The following is a 20729-nucleotide window of genomic DNA, read 5'->3' as shown; positions in this document are numbered from 1 at the left end:
CCGTCTCTTTCTCCTTTCGTATTTCCGCTGGTGTAGTGTTTGCAGCCGCACAGTCGGCCTCTTTATCAGCCCTCGTGTCTGATCGTTGTCAACGAGGGCCAATTTGTTCACTCTGGAGTCAATTGGCAAACAGTTCTGTGTGCACTCGCTTTATTAGCATGTTGATAAAAGCACGTTCGTCCGTCTTCCTTCAACCCAACGCGATGAAGTTTTTCTCTTTTCCTCCGGTTGTGCCAGCCGGTCTCGCTCGAACCGTTTCGATTATTCGTCATCTTGCTCGTTCCTTTGCGTCAGCCTGAGATTCTTTTTCCCAGCGGCTGATTTCTGCATTGACCCTCGACCTCTGCGACCGATAACCCTTTCCGTCCATCGTGGCGTAGCTCGTTTTCTCCGAAGAACGCCGACTATGTGCAGCTTCTCGGTAAGTATGGGACGCAATTGTGAACGCGAACTACAGTTTCATAAGGAAAACCGGGTCAGCTTGCCGTAATGCCAGCAGTATCGTCAAAGCGTCGAGGATGATGTCGCGGTATACCGGTCGTTTTCTCGTTGCTCTAGCTGTTCTCTGTTTCGTCGTCGTTGTCACACACGCGGTACGTGCTCTTTCTCCCTTCTTCTCTTGTTCTTTACCATTGGATTGATACTTGAACGGTCACGTGATTTTAACACCTCACCGGAAGATCGTCGTCTGTTCCAAGAGCCGATTTTCTCTGACGTGGTCACATGTACGGTACCGCTCGTTATTATTCGAACGACACGTCTATTAAATTATAAATTACTTTCTTTTTATTCTTATATTATTATTATATACAATGCAACGCATGATAAATAATGCATTCATGTTTTGTTGTAACGTGACGTGATTGTGTGTTATAATTATAATATAATTATTAGACCGCGTATGTTTATTCATTTATGGGGAATTTAAGGGTATTGGAGAAACGTACAATAGGTATGTTGCTAAAAAGAACGAAAAGTTTTACGGAAAAGATCTCACGAAATCATTTTGTACGTAGGATAAAACTAAGGAAAAAGTTATATACTTATGTTATCGTACCTAAAATTGTCTTTAAATTTCTCTACGAATTTTCCCAACAACGCGATATAAAAATGCAAAAATATATAAAATATCCAGTTATTTGTTACAAAATTCAATGGACGAAACAAACCTGTCTAGGCTTCATTTCGTTATTTTCCTTTGTACAAATATGAATTTATATAAACTTTCGTAGTCTGTAAAGTAAAATTGTTAGATTTTATTTTGATCGTATCATTGGTTAAAAATTAACCAACATCCTAAACATCAATTATTTAAACGGTGCCCATTAATTTTTGAAATCGTTCGAATAATTATGAACGGTAATGTACAAATATTGCGCATGATTTAAGAAAAGATTTTTTATTCCTGTCTTCTTCCTACATTTTTTTCTGGTACAGTTGAATAATTTTTTTCTGACTCGTTTTGGAGAGGTTTCTTTCGGTTTCACCTTCTTGTCCATTTTAAGAAAGTATTTAAAATAATTTGTAAGTAGTAAAAAATTAGTAAAAAAGTTTATCAAGTATTCTGTTGGCAAGCCAAAATATTGCAACGAATGAATTTGAAATTTTGAAAATAGTTACGAGCAATTTCTGATGTTTTAATAGTTAGGTGTTTTCCTGTGAATTTGTTGTATTTGAAGTCAAGAATTGACAAATATGACAGTTCTGTCTAGTACCGAGCGAAAATATTACAAAGAATAAAATCTGATGTTCACAAAATGATTATTTTACAATTAAACAGATAAATTAAGATACATGTAGTGTAGATTAAAATTTAATTCTCGAAAGAGATCTAAATCGCGACAATGTGTTGTTTTACGTATACTTCTACGCAGTTCCTGTTTTTCGTTCGCACTGATGATCGTCGTAGAAAAGAAGTAGCTTATTAATGTGTATTGACGAGATAAGCGCTGATAAGGTGGACGATAAAAGTAAAGAATGTAGTCTGTAACGATTCAAACAGAAAAATATATCATAAGATGTTTCTGGTAGTGAATCTCAATGATGATTCATTTTATTCGTCCATGTGATTATATTTTTTTAATAAAAAGTTAAAAGCAAAGTGAAATATAATAATCGTGTAATAATATCTGATTTCACATAGTATTGTCTCTTGTTGTGAACAGTTGTTACAGAGCTGGAAATCGATTAAGTGACATTAATTCGAAATTCATCAAGTTTGTAAATTGTATAATGTGGCGTATTTGATGTGTAATTTCCTAAAGTACTTTATTATTATCTGACATAAATCTACCATTGTTTACAAAATATTTTGATAACAATATATACATTTTTTAATAATAGTCTTAATGTCAAATCAAATGTTTATTAATATATTATACATGTAATAATTAATTTAGGAAAATAAAGGATTCAAGCTGATCAGATTAAATGAGATTAATATTTGGTCTGAGGATTATTATTCATCAATATTTTCTCGATTTTACAATTTCAGGCATATTACTATCTGCGTATATCTCCTTTCTTATGGCAATACATTCTACGTTTATTACGTGCTTCTCCCATGTTAAAAGAATGAAATTTCCTATATCAAAACAAGTGCTAAATTACAACATAAACATCGAAGGATCGCAGCAGTGTTAATGCGATATTTCATAATTTATTTCACACATTTTCCTTCATTTTTCATTTACAAATAGATCTACGATCGCAGAGAAATAACGACAAAACCGCCGAAACGAAGAGAGTCAGTGCTTCCTTGGTATACGCCTGGCAAAGTCGATTCTAACGAAGATTTATCGCGTTCTCCAAAATGGCAGAAAGATCCAGAAAATCCTGCTTCCAGGGAACCGTATGTGATAGATGCTGAAGCAAAAACGTGGAGTCCTTGGAGAAGAAATCAGGGAAGTAATATCGAGCAAAGGACAGAGGTCGCGGATGATTCTCAAAGTACGACAAATTTCGATCAACATGCTGGTTCTTCCTTGGAGTACGGTCAGTTCGAGCAACAGGAAAATAAAAAGCTTTTTCCGGATTCTGATGATTTGGAAAAGGGAAAAGACAAAGGGGAGAAACAGGAAGCCTCGAAAGGAAATGATTTCCAGATGACAATAAAGGATGACCAGGATTTTTACGAAGGAGTACCTGCTGATAGCACAGTAATATATTCACTTTTTTCTTATTTAAATTCTAAACTTTAAACATTGCAAAAATACTCTAGAGATACTTTAGAGAATCTTCTCTTCCCTTAATGATATTGAAACATTATCTTCTTCCTCTGGAGTCAATTGCTTAAATTCTAAATTTTTAATATTAAGAAAGGATTTCAAGTTTCGAAAAACTCTTTCTACAACTTTTATAATCTATCTTTTATTTTCTGTCTTTGCTCTTATTTACTACGAATTACATTCGATCGAATAAAAAATATATTCAATAAAACATTAAATTCTTTACAGAAAGAAAAATCTAAAGAAGAATATATTCTTTAAGAGTATAATCGTACACTTCGTATAATTTTCCAGAAACCCCGGAAAGAAAAAATTCTTATTTCAACGATTCAAAAATCCACAGTGGCTCGATACGACGCTAAACGGGGTGTCCAATGTCCGGAACTCGATTCCACTGGACAATTCGTGTATCCTCCTGATTGTAAATTCTTCGTAAACTGTTGGAAGGGTAGAGCTTTTGTTCAACCATGTGCCCCTGGTACTCTTTTCAATCCAGACACATTGGAATGCGATTTTCCGCACAAAGTCAAGTGTTATGGCGGAGAAGTGGCTGATTTTCCATCGAATGAGCATTTGGATTCTTCAGGAAGTCGCGAACCATTGCTGTCTGGTAGTCATCAGGGTTACAGCGGGCACGGAAGACCACAGGTCAGTTTTAATATCTCTAAATAAATAATTTGTTTAGTTGGTAAATGCTATCGATTATTGCTGAATTATTCAAATTAATTTGAAAAAAATATTAGTATAAAATTAATTAGCTAAGACTTATTTCAGTCATTTTAAAAATTACAAAATATTAATTATAATGTTTGTTTTAGGAGAGAAGATTTAGTCTATTATATCCGTCAATGATAGTAGAACTCGATTATGTTTACGAAAATTTACGGCAAAATTAAAAAAATTTTTATTCAAATTATTTAGGAGTAATTAATTAAAGATTGAAACGCCTATTTTCAAGTGATACTAAATTTTAATTACAGGAACCACGATGTCCACCATATATAACAGGTTTGATAGCACATGCCTCGGATTGCACAAAATTCTTACAATGTGTAAACGGGGCTACGTATATCATGGATTGTGGTCCTGGTACTGTGTTCAATCCTTCCGCGAGTGTCTGTGATTGGCCGCACAACGTAAGGGGCTGCGAAGGTAATAAAATATACAGTTATAAAAATATATTAGATTAAAAATTTAAATATAAAAGTTTGGAACTTCAGAGAAACGACATTTCTCGTGTATATTAACTCAATAACATAGACAATGAATCAATACTAAGAATTAATTCAAGAATATCAATAACCTTTTGGCAAATAGATGCGCTGAAATCTAAAGAAGAAGTTACGACACCAATGGTTCCTCCCGATTACGAAGACTATGGAAACGGAAGACTGCAATCCCATACAACTAAACAGCCGAGGAAAATCTCTTGTCCTGTTGATTATACAGGATTGCTGCCCCACCCAGATACATGTAACAAATTTCTTCAATGTGTGAAAGGTGGAACGTTTATCATGGATTGTGGACCCGGTACAGCCTTCAATCCTGCAATTTCTGTCTGCGATTGGCCGTACAATGTACCTGGTTGCAGCAAAGGTATACTATATTATTATAAACCATATTATAAGTACTTTAATATTATTCCATTATCATATTGGTATTATACTAATATTATACCACTATATCAATTATACCAATATTAATATAATGACATCCTAGTAATCGCAAGGGATTGGTCTGTTTATTAGAAGAGTGGCATATTTCGAAAATTGTCAAATTCGAGATATTTGTTAGCATTGACTCTAAAAGTTATACTATTTAATTTTATCTATAATTATTATTTGTTATTTTACCTATCGTTATTTTATTTAATAAAATTATACTACCTAGTTCACTAATTGAAAACTATTTCAACCCCCTTTTTAATAGTAAGCAATACTCTCCTATAAAGTACAATAAACATACAATTTATTTTAACGCAGATAAACCATCGCAAACGCAACACTCAGTCGGTTCACAAACCACCTTCAAACCCTGGTCGTCCCACGGTTCCACAGACTCCAGTACTTGGCAGTATACTAACCATCACAACCACACATCACAGGGTCATTACAGACCAGGTTACTCACACGGTTATCCCAATCATCCAGTAACAATAACTCCTTCAGGAACAGATTGGGATTCTTTAAGACCGACGTGGATACCAAGCTGGAAACCAGGTGCTTGGACGACTGCCATGCCACCCTATTCTCAAGGTCAACCTCCTACTAATACCAACACACATTATGGATCTTCTAATGAACACCATCGGCACAAAGGTCATAGTCAATGGGGTCATACATCAAGTTCAGGCTATCCACATTTCCAATGGCACCATCACAATCACGGACCGATTGATCAGAACGATTATAATAATAGGCCTCATCACCATTATCATCATCACCATCACTATCCGCACGGACCAATTTACGATCCCAATAAAAACACTGAATCGCAACAGCCTGCGCCTCCAAACGGTCACTCGTTTCCTCAAAGACCCGGAGACCAAGAAAGTGAGACTGGAAGCTGGCATTCTAATCACGGATATCAACACGAGCATCATCATTATCATCATAATAACAAAGGTATACCAGAGGCTGTTCCTAGTTTTCCATGGCATGGAGAAGAATCTGGTCAACAGACGCAACAGCCTCCTTTTGATCAGACTGAGGATCATAAGACTTCCGATGGAAGATTCGATTATTCTCCTAACAGAGGTCATGTTAATGTGAATCAAGGCCAAGAGTTCACACCTAACAGGCAGGAGTACGGGAGAAGTGGTCCTGAATTCCCTCAGTCGGGATCTGATCAAACGGTCATGCCAAATGTTTACGCTGATGGTAACTCTCAATCGTCAGTGGATGACAATTCGAGATTCAATGTACAAACTGTGGAGAATAGGACAAGCTGGCAACCAGTGCCAACAGGAAATAGGTTTAATCTTAGCAGTTGGAGTCAATACGGTCCAGGACAGATGCCGAATCAGAATCAGAATCGACGCTGGGATCAAGGTGATTTTTAATTCTTTTTTCTTCAAACTTTGTGTGACGTAGGTTGATTGACTGACACAGTGGCTCGTAAAAGTATTTGTATGCTTACTATAGAAAATTTTTATGAATATATATCGTACGTTATACGATATTTTTTGAAATTTGTCACCCACTAGGTATATTGTGGATATTTTATATATCTTTGTATATTATCGTTCTGTACATTTGTACACTTTGAAATTTCCCATAAATCCATAAACATTCGCACTCTGGACACGATTATCGTGATTATATTGAATTTTAAAACGAATTAAAAAATGTATACAAAAGTTACACGCATAAAGATACTGCGTACATATATGAGACATTTTATTTATTTTCTATTAATTGTTTCAATATTTGTTCGGCATTGTTATGTTTATTAACGATCATTCATTTATTCGCTTTTTTGCTCGAATATTTTGCTTTCTGGAGCTTTCGAATGAAGCATGTTTAAGTGAAATAAAAATCCACATAGGGTCTGATGCATGAGGGTTATTATTCTCGTAGCATGTTTTGTTGCATTATGAGTATGAACATTTAATTCTTATTCATCATTGAATCATCCTGATTTACGTCATCCAGTAAAATAAAAAAATCTTACGACTAAAAAGTTTAGGTAAAAACAATGGGACCGTATTACACGTAGATTAAAAACGCATCTAAAGGAATTCTCTTGCGATAAGTCGTAAGTAAAATTATAATACTATAATTCATTACTATAATCTTTATTTCGGGCGAATCAAGACGTTGATCGATTTTACGATTGTCATAAAACAGGTAAATATTTTAACAAACTATAACAAAATAATATAATTATTTAAACTTTACTTGTACTTTTTTTTTATAACAAATCACGTGATTGAATGAAGATGTCGGAAAGAGGGGAAACAAACAACATACGTATTTGTCAATATATTGCCTTGCTGGGTGTTTTGAAGTTGTTACTGTTTACTGGGTAAGTAACATAAAATAATAAACAATTTTAAGAATATCTTTTCTTTCAGGTCCTACTACCGAGGATGGCAAGGTTCGTGATTGGGGATCTAGAACAGATATTTATCAGAGCACAGCTGATAAGCAAGCAGATTCAAAGTTAGATGCATGGGCGTCGAAAATGAATATTTTTCTGCATGGTAAAGGGCAACATGGGCCAGGTAGGGTAGAATTTAATGTACTTTAACCCTTTGAAGTTCGAATAGCATTTGACATTTGAATAGTTCGTAACAAAACGGACCTTCCCTCTGTATAATTTTATCAATTTTTATTGCAGGAGTAAAAACTGTTTCGTTCAATTCAACGAAACTTGCTTATCCAAATGGCATATACGTGAATATAAATGGCACAAGAGGTCATTTTATCACGAAGGAAATCGAAGTGAATCAAGGCCATTCGAAAACGAAAACTTACAGGCCTAATGATCTTCGTGGGCCGAATGAATTCAGCAAAAACGATGAGAATCTCTACGTTAACTCTCAAATGACGAATTTTGATCACATACCACCTGCAGTTCTTCAGCCACCACCTATTACTTCAGTTAATCGTCCACCTGAATCCAATGGCGAGTCACAAACTCAAAATACATATTCTTACGGGAATAATCCTCGACGTCCAAAATTGACGAGTTACAGGAATTTTACAAGTTCTGGAGATTTAGCAGGATCTGGTAATATTTATTTTTAATTCGTTAATCTTTTCATGACGATATAAATCAACAACGTGATTTCTCTTTATTGTTGAAATTCAATTAGAATTCGTAGATTATTATTTTTAATTCTCATGTTGCACTCTTGCTGTAAAGATAACGCGATACAGAAACGTCAAAAAACCTGAAACATGGTAACAAATGGTCTCTATTTAACAGGTACTAATTACAACCACGTGTTCGTGCCGTCAACGAATCTTCAGCCACCATATCCATCTCTCAACTGGTCCTTGCTCTTTCCTCGTTTAGTAAATTTCTCACGAAGCGATAATTATTATCCACCAGTACCATCTATCTATTTGCAACCGCCATATGAACCTGTTCAGACGAACAAAACGTTTTCCATTGGTTGGCAACATCCACCTGCTCCATCCTTCGAACTTCAACCACCTGCTCCATCCTTCGAACTTCAACCACCGCTCATCGAACCAACAGACCACGATTTTAATCCAAATTTTACAATCAGAAATCAACTGACTTCTCCAAATTTCATACCAAACGTCACTGGCCAATATCCACTCGTTCCATCGAGTAATCTCGAACCACCGTACGAAGAATCCAGTGATCGATCCAGTGATTTGCCTTCGACTGTCAGTAGTACGACTCAACGAATTCCAGAGACGTACGCGTCAATTTCACCGCAGAAGAAAAAGAAGAGTACCGATACAACTGAAGATAAAATAATTACGACGACTGATTCGAACCTGCCTACTGTGTGGATAGAGAATGAAAATCCTCCGAGCAACGATTATCCAGATATCATTGAGCCTGATTACGAACCTGACGTGGACGTGTTGGATGATAAGAAAGTTTGGAAGCCGGTATTGGTTTATGAGAATAAAACTCAGGCTACTACCGAGTCTACCGCTGTTATGAAAATTAATAAGAAGAATTCGGATCTAGACCTTTTTAATATCGAGGCCGCTCCGTTTGAAGAAAGTAAGTTTAATGTTGATTTATAAGTCGCGGATTTTTATGCATTTATGACGAATTTAACAGCGTAAAAACTCAGAGATGCATGTAACATACAAAAATGTATAAAATATCCAAAGCGAGGTATTCGTCATAATTTCTAGTAGACGAAACAAATCGATGTGTAGGTTTCGTTTCACTAGTTCTATTCGTAAAAAAATGAAATTGTATAAAAGTCCGCAGTCTATTGATTCATGTCTTTAAAGAAGATTCAGTCGTTTCAACTAGAAATTCAGCAAGATATAGGTAAGTTTTTGATTCACATTTTATACAATTGAGTTTCTTACATAGTTGATTGGCTTTTGGCATGAGTTGCTTTCGGAATGATCTTTTGACATTGCGCTTGAATCTTGAAATTTTAATAACATTTTAGTGCATATGATAGTATAAGTTGATTATTTAGTTTTTTGGTTTCGGTAATTTTATTCTCAATTAATATACCGAGGCAAAAAAAAGAAGAAAGTAAGAGAAAGAATTGACACATATCGCGTTATACTTACGGGATATCTTAAATAATACTATTAATTAATTTAAATACAGGAATTTTTGACTATGTATAAAAATGATAAGGTATAGTTGTCCCACAGTTTTATAAATCATAATGCAATACTTAAAGTGGAAATATTATTTTACAGAGGAGCCACCATTCCCATCGTACTACATTCCACCAGTAGAACCGATAGATCACTCCAAAAAGACTACTTTGCCAACACCAATTTCCGGCCAGGTATGATTTAGTAGTATTTTTATCAACATTACAATCGTTATTACATAAATATTTCATTCTTGAGATACAGCATGTAAATAATTTTCAACGTATAAAACAAGATCTTCTTTGCTTCTATTATGCGTTTTGTTACTGTATGGTTAAGTGAAAATATCTTCTTCAAATTCTACGAATGTTTTTCAGCCTGTGAATGTATCTTATTCTTAGTAATATAATTTGCGTATTCTCAGGTGATTCGACTTAGAGGGGGTTCTGGACCTCACGATGGATATGTCGAAGTGCAAGGTACGACTCCTGGTTGGGGAATCGTTTGCGATGCGAGAAACAGCTGGACTTTGAAGGAAGCACATGTTGTATGCAAACAACTTGGATATTACAGGTATTTTATAATGTACATTCGAATCGATAAAATTTATTTCCCATTCTCATTTTATATTTACTTAAATTCTAAGGTACTGAAAAATATTCCTACGATATAATTCTATAAAAATTTTATTTATTTTGTATTTTCCTCTTTATACTAATTTAAGTTGCACGACAGTGAAAATTACTTCTGCGCTTATAAGAATTCTATAAGAATTCTGATTTTATTTCGCGTTCCTTATCACTCTCATTTATATTGCGTATGTATATCTTCGATTTACGTTTACATTTTCCGTTTTCAAAAATTCTTCAATATATCACATATAGTATAACGATGTACCATATAAGAATAATTTGTTAAAATGTATGTTGCTCATACGAAATTCTGCAACAACATGAAATACCTGAATGAGTGAACACGAAGTGATAAAAATTCCATTGTTCTTTACAGAGGCGCCGAGATGGCTTGGCAAGGGAGAAATACTCGAAACGGAGTGCCAACTTGGATCGCCGCAAATTCTGTTTCGTGTCAAGGCAACGAGGGCAAATTTCAATCGTGCAAGTAAGGCGCCATGCCCATGACGATTCTTTACTATCTTTTTCAGATAAGAAATTTCTAACGTCGCTGATATTCCAAACAAATATTGCGTAAATCGTTGAAGCATATTACGAACGATACGTTCTTAGAAATTTCGAGAATACATTTTTGAAAATGTAATCTGGAATTGAGAAATTTCATTGCTGTGTTGTAAATTTCGACAAAAAATATTTATTTAGAAGACAGATTTATTGCTTGTAGTTCTTATGTGTAAGTACTTATTTCGATTTTATGCATTTTATTGCATTAAAAATTCTCTGTTTAGATTTAATGCGATAATAATAGTAATTATGGATGATTTTTAAATATTACATAATTGCGAATGCAATATGTTTACTTATTCCAGTATCAAGACTGGGAACATTTTTGAAGTTGGTTCTTGAAGATAAAATTAATTTTTCATATCCGCCTTAACAGCGTATTGTAATATTTAAATCATATTATCAGGCTAACTCAACAAAATCAAACAATCATTACTAGCATTATTTTTAAAAATTTCTTAATTTTGGGTATTATAATAAACGAGGAACAACTTTACATATAATCGATATGTCTAAAGGAATTTATATAATTTGAAATCAATCAAATTGATCCAAGATATTTGCAACTTGCTTTTCTCTATGATCTCATCGATGTACTGAACATTTATTATTAAATATACATTTTCTGAACCAATAACACAAAAATTTTATTCTTCGACTTTCAGATTTACTCATGAGCAAAAATGTCGCGTGGAGAGGGACGCGATTGGTGTGAGATGTGTACTAAATCGCATCTCTCACTGTCGTAAGGATGAGATACCATACGAAGGACAATGTTATCACTTAGCTGAACCGGAGAGTGGTTTAAACCACCAGGAAGCATTCGATTATTGCACGCAGAGACAGTCACGACTCATCGATATTACCAGCCAAGCGGAGAACAATTTCATTTCTGAATGGGTCTTGCAAACGCGACCGGAAGTCACATCGATAATGACTTCCGGCGTTGGTTTGACTACTTTGAACCGTACCCTGTGGCTTTGGGAAGATTCTTCTCGCGCGAAATTTAGGTACATTATTTATCTTGATTTTTAAAATTACATTTCATTCAGTAAGGGTCGATATCTTTCATCAAATGACTAAGTTCGAGAACGTCGCTTACATCGAATTATGATACAGTTTATAAATTCTTGTAAGAGTTCGCAATTTTTCGAATTCTGAATCCTTATCAAGCCTTCTCGCCTGAAATTTCAAAATCTTCAAAACTTTCTTCATATACATTTGGTATCTTCCATAAAAATTTGAATTTTTGCCTACGTGTAATTTTTGCCAATGGTTTGCAATTCTTTTCAAACGTATAAGTATACTGTATAGCTTGCGTTATCAAGTCGATCCATTGTCTTATCATTCGTAAAATTGAAATCAAAATTAAATGGATATTTTTTAAGATCATAAGTTAAAAATATTAGAACGTGTACATGTTGCAGATATTGCGATATTTATTTAATTTTGAAACGAGGAATTCAACTATTTCACAAATACGAACATTGTACCCACGGTTATTGACATCTTATACCAATTAATTGTAACTAGGTTTACGAAATGGTGGCCTGGTTGGATGGAGGATAAGAAACATCCTCCGTTCACGGGTATTCGCCCTCTTTGTATCGTAATGAAGCGCAAATTTCCATGTCACGAGAGGCCAGACTCGACTTGTCTTGCTGATTACTTCTTTTGGGATGCCGAGGACTGTGCTTCTTCTGCTAAAGGTCACTCTTACATTTGCGAGAGGCCCTACGACGACATTGGTACGAACTTTACTTTTTAATTAATTAACTGGCCTCTTGATTCTCAATTAACTATTTAGCCGAAGATGTACACGGAAATTTTATGCTTGTAACAGTGAGAGAACTTTCTTAATTAATATAAAATTATTATTATTACGAATTATTATAAATTAATATTTATTTCTGTTCGTTAATTATTTTTCTCTGTCAATCGTATTTAGCTTTTATTCATTGTTTTTAGGTTGCATTTATGGAAAAGGAAATCAGTATGCTGGAAATGCGAATATGTCAGCGTCAGGGAAGGATTGCTTGTCATGGAGTGATCCGAGAGTTGCTCACTCACTCGCAATTCATGTTAGTTTTTATATTCGTTACACTTATTCCCACGATATTTTATATTTTTCTACTCTTCTTCATTTAAATCTGAGAAATGAGAAAAGATTGTTTTAGATACTTAATCATATATATTCTTTTATGATTACAATGTACGTGAGAGTTACAATAAATTATGTGTCTTAGGTTCTTAATCAAGATGTACGAGAAAAATTGAAAAGCCACAATTACTGTAGAAATCCAAATCCAAACAGAGAAAGTAGGCCATGGTGTTATACGGGATCACGGGGAGAACAAGAGCATTGTGATATTCCACCCTGTGGAAATACAGGTATGCTTTGTATAATAAAATTCGCGTGACACTACTAATTTTTCGTTGTATTAATTTCTAATTTTCGTCGTTAATATTATGCTTAATAATTCTTTATGTCAGGTTTTCTTGTACGTCTTATTTTTAACATCTACGTTTAATTGTTTCTGCAGGTTCTCAGAGATCACTTACAACGGGTCGATGCAAGCCTAAGCATTTCGAATGTATGCCAGAAGAGTGTATTCCTTCACCATGGGTTTGCGATGGAGAAGAAGTACATAATATACCAATACTAAAATAGAATCGAAATTAAGTAACAGTGGTATGAATTAGCAATATATACTGACCTCTGGATATATTTCAAGGATTGCACAAATGGAGCAGACGAAAGAGATTGCGTTTCACACATGGACTTTTTTCAAAAGTATTCCGAGCACAAATTAGAAGGGTACGACGTTCAAAAATGGTTGAACACACCGTTGAAGACGTGCGCCCTCAGATGCAAAGAGGCTGATTTTACTTGCCGATCCTTTGCACATAAGTAAGTACAAGGTTACTAACCGCTAAGTCCAAATTTGCCATAGTAGGAACAATTGAACTTTAAAAATTGCACAATATATATATAAACATAGAGTGTGCAATTTTTAATATTTTAAAGATGTATTTTACTTCCAGGGCAGCAGGAAATATTTGTCTGTTAAGCGACAGCAACGTGGGAATGACAGGATCCTTGCAACCTAACAAAGAATACGATTACTATGAAATGAAGGATAGAAGCATCGATTGCAATGGAATGTTCGTGTGTGAGAACCGCAAGTGTATAAATAAAACACAAGTGTGCAATGGAAAAAATGACTGCAATGATCGTAGCGATGAAAGAATTTGTACCGTAGAAAATTTAGATTATCAGATTCGGCTAGCTGGTTCGGAAAATGATTACGAAGGCAGAGTTGAAGTTAAAAGTAAGTAAATCATTGTGCATTGAATTTTACGCTGAAGATGATCAAATATAAAAATGACAAAAAATAATATTTTCTAAAAGATTTATCTATTTTAAGATCAACCCTTAACTATACGTAAACAATTTTTGCAGTTTTGGGTGTTTGGGGACAAGTGTGCGACGATGGGTTTGGAATGATCGATGCCGAGGTAATTTGCAAAGAGCTTGGTTTTGGTCTTGGTGCCCTGGAAGTTACGCCAGGGGGATTCTTTGGAAATATGAATCCAGCCACCAGATTCATGGTAGATCAATTGAAATGTCGAGGCAACGAGACTTCTTTACGTGAATGCGATTTTGATGGGTAATTTTAATTTAAAACATCGTAAAATATCCTATATACATCACATAGAAACTCTAGCAAATTAAGTAAAAAATTGTTTGAATGTTTTAATAAAAATTCTGATTCATTTTATAGCTGGGGTGTGCATGATTGCCAACCAGAAGAAGCAGTAGGTATCGTTTGTAAGACTGCAGTTAATACTTGTCAGGAGGGTCACTGGAAGTGCGACAAAAGTCCGGCGTGTATTCCAACGGCGTTTATATGCGACGAGGTTGTCGACTGTCCGGATGGTTCGGATGAGAGTGCTGAACATTGCGACGTGAGTAGAATTAGCAATTTGTAAACGTAAATTTTGATATTAAAAAATTTGGACGTTTATTGGAAGTTACTATTTACGTCTTTTATGAACATTTATACAAAGATATCTTTTTTCTTCGCGTTATTTCTTTTTTCGTACTTCATTCATCTTGTCTTCTTTCGTACAAATTGTACGCTTCATTCATCGATAATTTTATTGTTAATACAACTTGTAAAGGTCTTATTGCCCGTAGCAATTTTCTTAATCAGCACAGAAACTTTACGCGTTAACAAATACCGGTAAACCTACTTGCGATATAATATTATCTGCGATCATAAAAAACTTTTGCAAAAATAAAAAGCAAAAAAAAAAAAAAAGAATATAGCTTATCATTCTCCGATATAGAAAAATGTATTCTAGAAGACTCATTTTATTTCAAATCGATATCTTAATTCGTTCCGGAGATATAACTTCTCGATATAAGATTAACTCTGGTTATAGAAAAACCTTTATAAAAAGATAAAAAACCAAAAACTTATCATGCTCAGCAGATAGAGGAAGATATACTCTTGAAAATCCATTTTGTTTCAAATCGATACTTTAATTCGTTCCGGAGATATAACGTTTTAAAGTATATCGTACAAAACATATGATATGAATGGGATTTAAAATCCTTGGAGACGGTGTGACCTACCTTTTTTCGTGGTAATGCGTACGCCCGGCCGGCAGTAGCAAAAAAAGTGGGCTAGACGTCTGTCACTGACCAGCGCACATGGCCCATTCGTGGGTCAGGTCAGTGAAGCGTGCGAGCGAGAGGTCCGACTGTGCGAGCGAGACAGAAGCATAAAGCGGCAAAAATTACGTCTGGCTTTGAACGGCGATATCTCAGGAATGGAAAGTCGTGTCGACTTGAAACAAAAAGCATTTTAAAGTGGAAGCTTTTCTGCTTCTTGCAACGTTGGTGGAATTATTCTGTGACTCTTTACGTGGAATTGGCAGGTGATTGAAAAATGAGTTTGATAGTATGAATGATTTGGTACGATAAATCAATTTTCAGGATAATATTAGCGAGAAATATGGATTGCGTGTATGTTTTCGCAAAATATGTTGTATCATGATGGTTTGTAAGTGTAGATGTTGGGATACTAGGTGGGAGTTTTAATTTAGACGAGTTTTATTCGCTTTGAATAAGATAGCGAGTTAAGATTCCTTTTTCACTTAGGGTTTTATTAATTATCTATGCGTTTTTGAAAATGTTATGTTATGATGTTCTTTCGAGTATTAAATTTAGAGTATTAGGAGTTTTAATTTAGATGGTTTTTACAATATTTCAACACGACAGCGAATTAAGATTCTACCAAATTTGAGATTCTATTAAATAAGACGAAAGAAAATATTGATGTTGTATATACGGATGCTAATAATGTTTTTATACGATCGTATTAATAGTAACTTTTAAAAACTTTTGCGTAAATGTTCATTTTAGGCACCGTTCGAGGTTCGTTTAGCGAATGGAAGTTCGCCACTAGAAGGAAGGGTCGAAGTTCGTCATCATGGTATATGGGGTACCGTTTGTGACGACGATTTCTCAATTGCAACTGCAACGGTGATTTGTAGATCCTTGGGATACGGTGGACCTGCAACTTCAAAGAAAGACGGCTACTTTGGTCCAGGAGAAGGACCAATTTGGCTGGATGAAGTAAGTTTTGTCAAACGAAGGACAGTGTTGGAAGCTTTTTAATTATCACCATATTCTAATATATATCAAATAAATTCTAGGCATTTATTTCTATCAATTATCAATTAATTTAGGTAATACGCAGTCCTTTGTTTTGTACTAATAACGCGTAGCTTCTTTGTTAAGTCTTTTTTATATTTATACTACCTCATATCGAATAATATTTTCCAAGAATAATTTCATTCATCTCAGTGTATATATATTTATATTTTCTTTCTTTCGTTTTAAAATTTTTACTTTCTTATTGCTACTTACATAATTGTACAATTTAAAAGATAGGAATATTTCTTCGTTGTTACTAATTTGCCCCATGTTAATACAAGGTGTCGTTAGTTTGTAAATTGTAAAAATTCGCAATTTACACTTTCTCGTTCATGTTTAATTTTATTTAAGTGTAACATTTTTCGGATTAAGGTTTTCTGTTACGGAAACGAGACCCAGCTGTATCGATGCGAGCACAATCACTGGGGTCAACATAATTGCAATCACGACGAGGACGCAGGTGTGATTTGTACACCTGGAGACGTTAACGATTCCAAGGTAAATTGAAACATTCTCTCTCGACAGAGGCCGTAAATTCTAAGTCAGATCGTAATTTCCTTCGATGTATATTTAATCAAATCCTTTACTGGCTGTAGACGTTAAAGTGATGGCTGTGCTGCGAACAAATTAAAAATTAGTGAATCAATTCGTAATTTAATCTTATTTCTTGGCGTAGAGACTTATATGTAAAGTTAAATTTATATTAATAATTTGTACAATCAAACTTGCGACTTGGATTTTATAAAAGTAACTGCAGAAATATTTACTCTTGCGTAGACAAGGTTCAATAGCTAAATTAAAGATTAGAAAATTAATTTAATTTTATTGTTTAACGTAGAGACTAACATTCATGATTTAATTAAAAAAAAAAACAAATTTTATATACGATCAGAAGGAAACTTGGATTGTATAAAAATAATTTCAGAAACATTTACTCCTATAGTAGGTAAAATTTCAAAGTTACTTAATACTTAGTTCAATAATGAAACTTACTTTTGTATAATGTAATTTTAATTAATTATTAATTAAATTGACATATTTCAGTTTTTAATGTTATGATGTAATTTTATTATAATTTTTAAAGCTTAAAAAAAGACACTCAATGGCTCAATCGGTGCTATGTTGTAATAGTAAACTATCGAGAGATTTGTAAACGATCGATAGCGCGCTTAATCTTAGTTCAATAAATGATGAGCTTACGCAACGATTACGAGGCTTGTTTACTTGAATCCTTGACCTTGATCATCTCCTTTGTCCGCTTAATCCACGAATGCAATCACCGAATAAATAATTGCAGTTGCACTGGGAGACTGTGTCGCGTTTGCCAGAGAAGGACATCAATGATATACTTCCGACCAATTGCGGTAGGCGATTTAAAGACTTCAATGAGGATGAGGATCTTATATTCGAAAAGGTGGTGCGAGGTAACATTGCACCGAAAGGATCCTATCCTTGGCAGGTACATTGGACTTTTTCCTTAGTCGAAAGAAGCTACGTCTTACTAACGTTAAACTAACAAATGTTAATTAACTCGCATTTTGATAGAATATTCGATTTTAAATTTGAATCGATTAAAATTTGGATAATTCTGAATAATTTTACATTATTAAATTATGAAAATAGATTAATTCTAAATAGAATTTACGTATCACAAATTTGTAGTAATCAATTGCACTTCCCTTAAAATTTCTTTTCTTTTTACTGTTTTTCGAATACCAATTACGAACGTCTGAATTTATAGAATTAACTAGAGATATAAAAATAAATCTTTTTATACACAGTGGAATACTGTTATTGTAACTTTTTAACATTTTTTTTTTTTGACAATATTCGTAGGCCAGTATACGTGTACGAGGACATAGTAGATCGAATCATTGGTGTGGAGCGGTAATTGTTTCTCCGTTGCATGTGCTCACCGCTGCACATTGCTTGGAAGGGTACAATAAAGGAACCTATTTCGTTCGTGCTGGTGATTACAATACAGAGGTAATTAAAACCTTTCATTCCGAGTGCTGCCTAGGTAAAAATTATTTATTAGAAAAATTACATAGATACTTTCGTACCTAATAATTTTCAAGTATAAAATTAACAGCGTTAACATTATGAAAGAATTTTATTCGTGTTAAGATATACGTTTAAATCACGTTGGAATATATTATAAATACGTTTTGTAATGATTATGTGAATACGTAAAGATTACGGAAGGAACTGAAATCGACGCCGATATCGAAGATTATTACGTTCACGAAGAGTTCCGTAAAGGGCATCGAATGAACAACGATATCGCTCTCGTGTTGCTGAAAAAACGAGGAATTCCTCTTGGCAAGAATGTTATGCCAATTTGCCTGCCATCCGAGAACACCGAGTATCCGGCAGGTCTTAATTGCAGCATTAGTGGATTTGGCAGCATCGAGACTGGGAAATCAAGTAAGTGGCGCGTTGAAGATATCATTAGCCTGTTAAGTGGATGGTTCCTTAATTAGATTTGCCATCAAAATTAAATAAATTTTAATTGCATTGGGTTCAAGTAATATAAATACGAAATGAAATATAAATAAAAAATGAATAAATTGTTAGATTCATGATATTATAATAATAAATCAGTTGACGAAATAATTTATCTTTCACACGTGATAAGTTAATTTTTTATGATAATCCATTTTTTAGCATTTTACAAGATTATTATAAACCTTTTTTCTGAATGATAAACCATAATATATATCAGTAAGATAACAATCAATTAATTTCAATATTGAAATGCTCAGTGACATGTAATTTAAAAAAAATATAGAAAGAATACGTTTATATTATATTATATTATATTATGTGTTTGAAAATAAAAATTATTTAAAAAGTATACGTATATTAAAACTGCTATGATGTATATTTATGTATCATAAATGATATAAAATATTAGAATTGATACTAATATATGGATCAACCATTAGGTTAACGATTAAAATAAAATCATCAAGGTGCTATTAAATTAAATTCCAGAGGTACGGAATAATATTAAACTAAATTCAGAGAAAATTTTAGCGTGAATCTTTTAACTATTGATACGAAATTATTTTTTCTCGCTTCAATGGATAATCAGCTTCAAATTGAGTTTAAAATAATTTTCTACGAACTCGAGGATTTCCTTCGAGACTGTAATATGTTGCTCGCTTGTTGTATAGCTCATTCCAAAGATCTGAGATACGGCTGGATACCGTTATTAGATCAGTCCGTGTGTCGTGCCGGACACGTTTATGGCGAGGGTGCAATCAGCGATGGAATGGTTTGTGCCGGATACCTCGATGAGGGTATTGACACCTGTGATGGAGACTCTGGTGGACCATTGGTGTGCTTACACAACGGTAATGTTACGAAAGTTTGACAAATTAATGAAACTTTTCCATGTTGTATCCGATATAGAACGAAACGACTATTTAAAAAGTTCGTATTTTACACACATTTGTAAGGCATGTTTTAAAAGTAATATTTTTAATAGTAAATACGTCTAGTTGAATGTTTATTGTCAAGCCATTGTGTAGTTTATGAACAACAAATCAGTAAAAATGTATTCTGCTAAATCGAAGCTAATTGAATATTAAAAGTTCTACAATTTTTAATTCGAGTCTTCTGTTTTTAAGGAATGAATCTTTTATCAGAAAGACTATCCTCTTCCATTCAATCACTATAGTAGAATCAATATTTTATATAGTCAGTATTTATTAATCTTTCTTCTTTTTGTTTTTTTCTTTCGATGTAGGAGCTTTCACGTTGTATGGACTTACGAGTTGGGGACAACACTGTGGAAGAGCCAATAAGCCTGGTGTTTATGTTCGGGTTTCTCATTATCGTCAATGGATCGATCGAAAAATCAAAGATTCTCTTGCAGGAAGATAAAATCTAATTTGGAATCTCTAAAATTGTGTCATGATTTTATTGACAAAAATTGTTCTGTAAAATACCTGAACAAAATGTCTGCGATATTTAAATCGTATACTTATTAACATTGTGGATATAAGTTATTATACAGGATAATTATTATTACGTTAAACATTATTAGTTATTTAAGTAGTTTGATTTTAATAACAATAAAGAACTTCCATAATTATTTGTACAATTTGTGTAATATATTAATTCTTCATTATTTAATATTAATTTTCAACAAACATTTATAAAATAAGAAACAAATTTATCTGTTGCAAAGTTTGGCATGAATTCGCATCAACAAAGTAAGGTATGAAAATATTCAGAAGAGAATTGGTCATAAAATTAAATTTCTTTAAAAAGTTTTGATCGCTATAAATAA

The 20729-nt window shown here is 33.7% G+C and overlaps 1 protein-coding gene across 3 annotated transcripts; it reads left to right on the top strand.

Annotated features, from left to right (window-relative positions):
- Positions 1-30: 30 nt before the first annotated feature.
- On the top strand, positions 31-20540 carry LOC100742970. 3 transcript variants are annotated; one of them, XM_012394055.3, is made up of 28 exons: positions 31-421; positions 2700-3158; positions 3522-3875; positions 4208-4379; positions 4545-4823; positions 5210-6277; positions 7303-7452; positions 7569-7961; positions 8160-8939; positions 9608-9699; positions 9930-10078; positions 10514-10624; positions 11367-11711; positions 12235-12449; positions 12670-12782; positions 12948-13092; positions 13245-13345; positions 13437-13612; positions 13747-14033; positions 14165-14372; positions 14487-14670; positions 16136-16348; positions 16802-16927; positions 17727-17888; positions 18266-18415; positions 18625-18856; positions 19609-19788; positions 20184-20540. In XM_012394055.3, the coding sequence occupies exons 1-28, from the start codon at positions 407-409 to the stop codon at positions 20318-20320; spliced, it is 6996 nt and encodes a 2331-aa protein (XP_012249478.1). In that variant the 5' UTR covers positions 31-406; the 3' UTR covers positions 20321-20540. The 3 variants fall into 3 exon arrangements, with proteins under 3 accessions (XP_012249478.1, XP_012249477.1, XP_012249479.1); XM_012394054.2 differs by lacking the exon at positions 31-421 and adding an exon at positions 428-593; XM_012394056.2 differs by lacking the exons at positions 31-421; positions 7303-7452; positions 7569-7961; positions 8160-8939 and adding an exon at positions 428-593.
- Positions 20541-20729: the final 189 nt, after the last annotated feature.

The sequence above is a fragment of the Bombus impatiens genome, unplaced genomic scaffold, assembly GCF_000188095.3.
Source record: "Bombus impatiens unplaced genomic scaffold, BIMP_2.2 scf_0064, whole genome shotgun sequence".
In the NCBI taxonomy this organism is placed as follows: Eukaryota; Metazoa; Arthropoda; class Insecta; order Hymenoptera; family Apidae; genus Bombus; species Bombus impatiens.
Note: the sequence above shows the minus strand (reverse complement) of the source record. Positions and strands in the feature narration are given on the sequence as shown.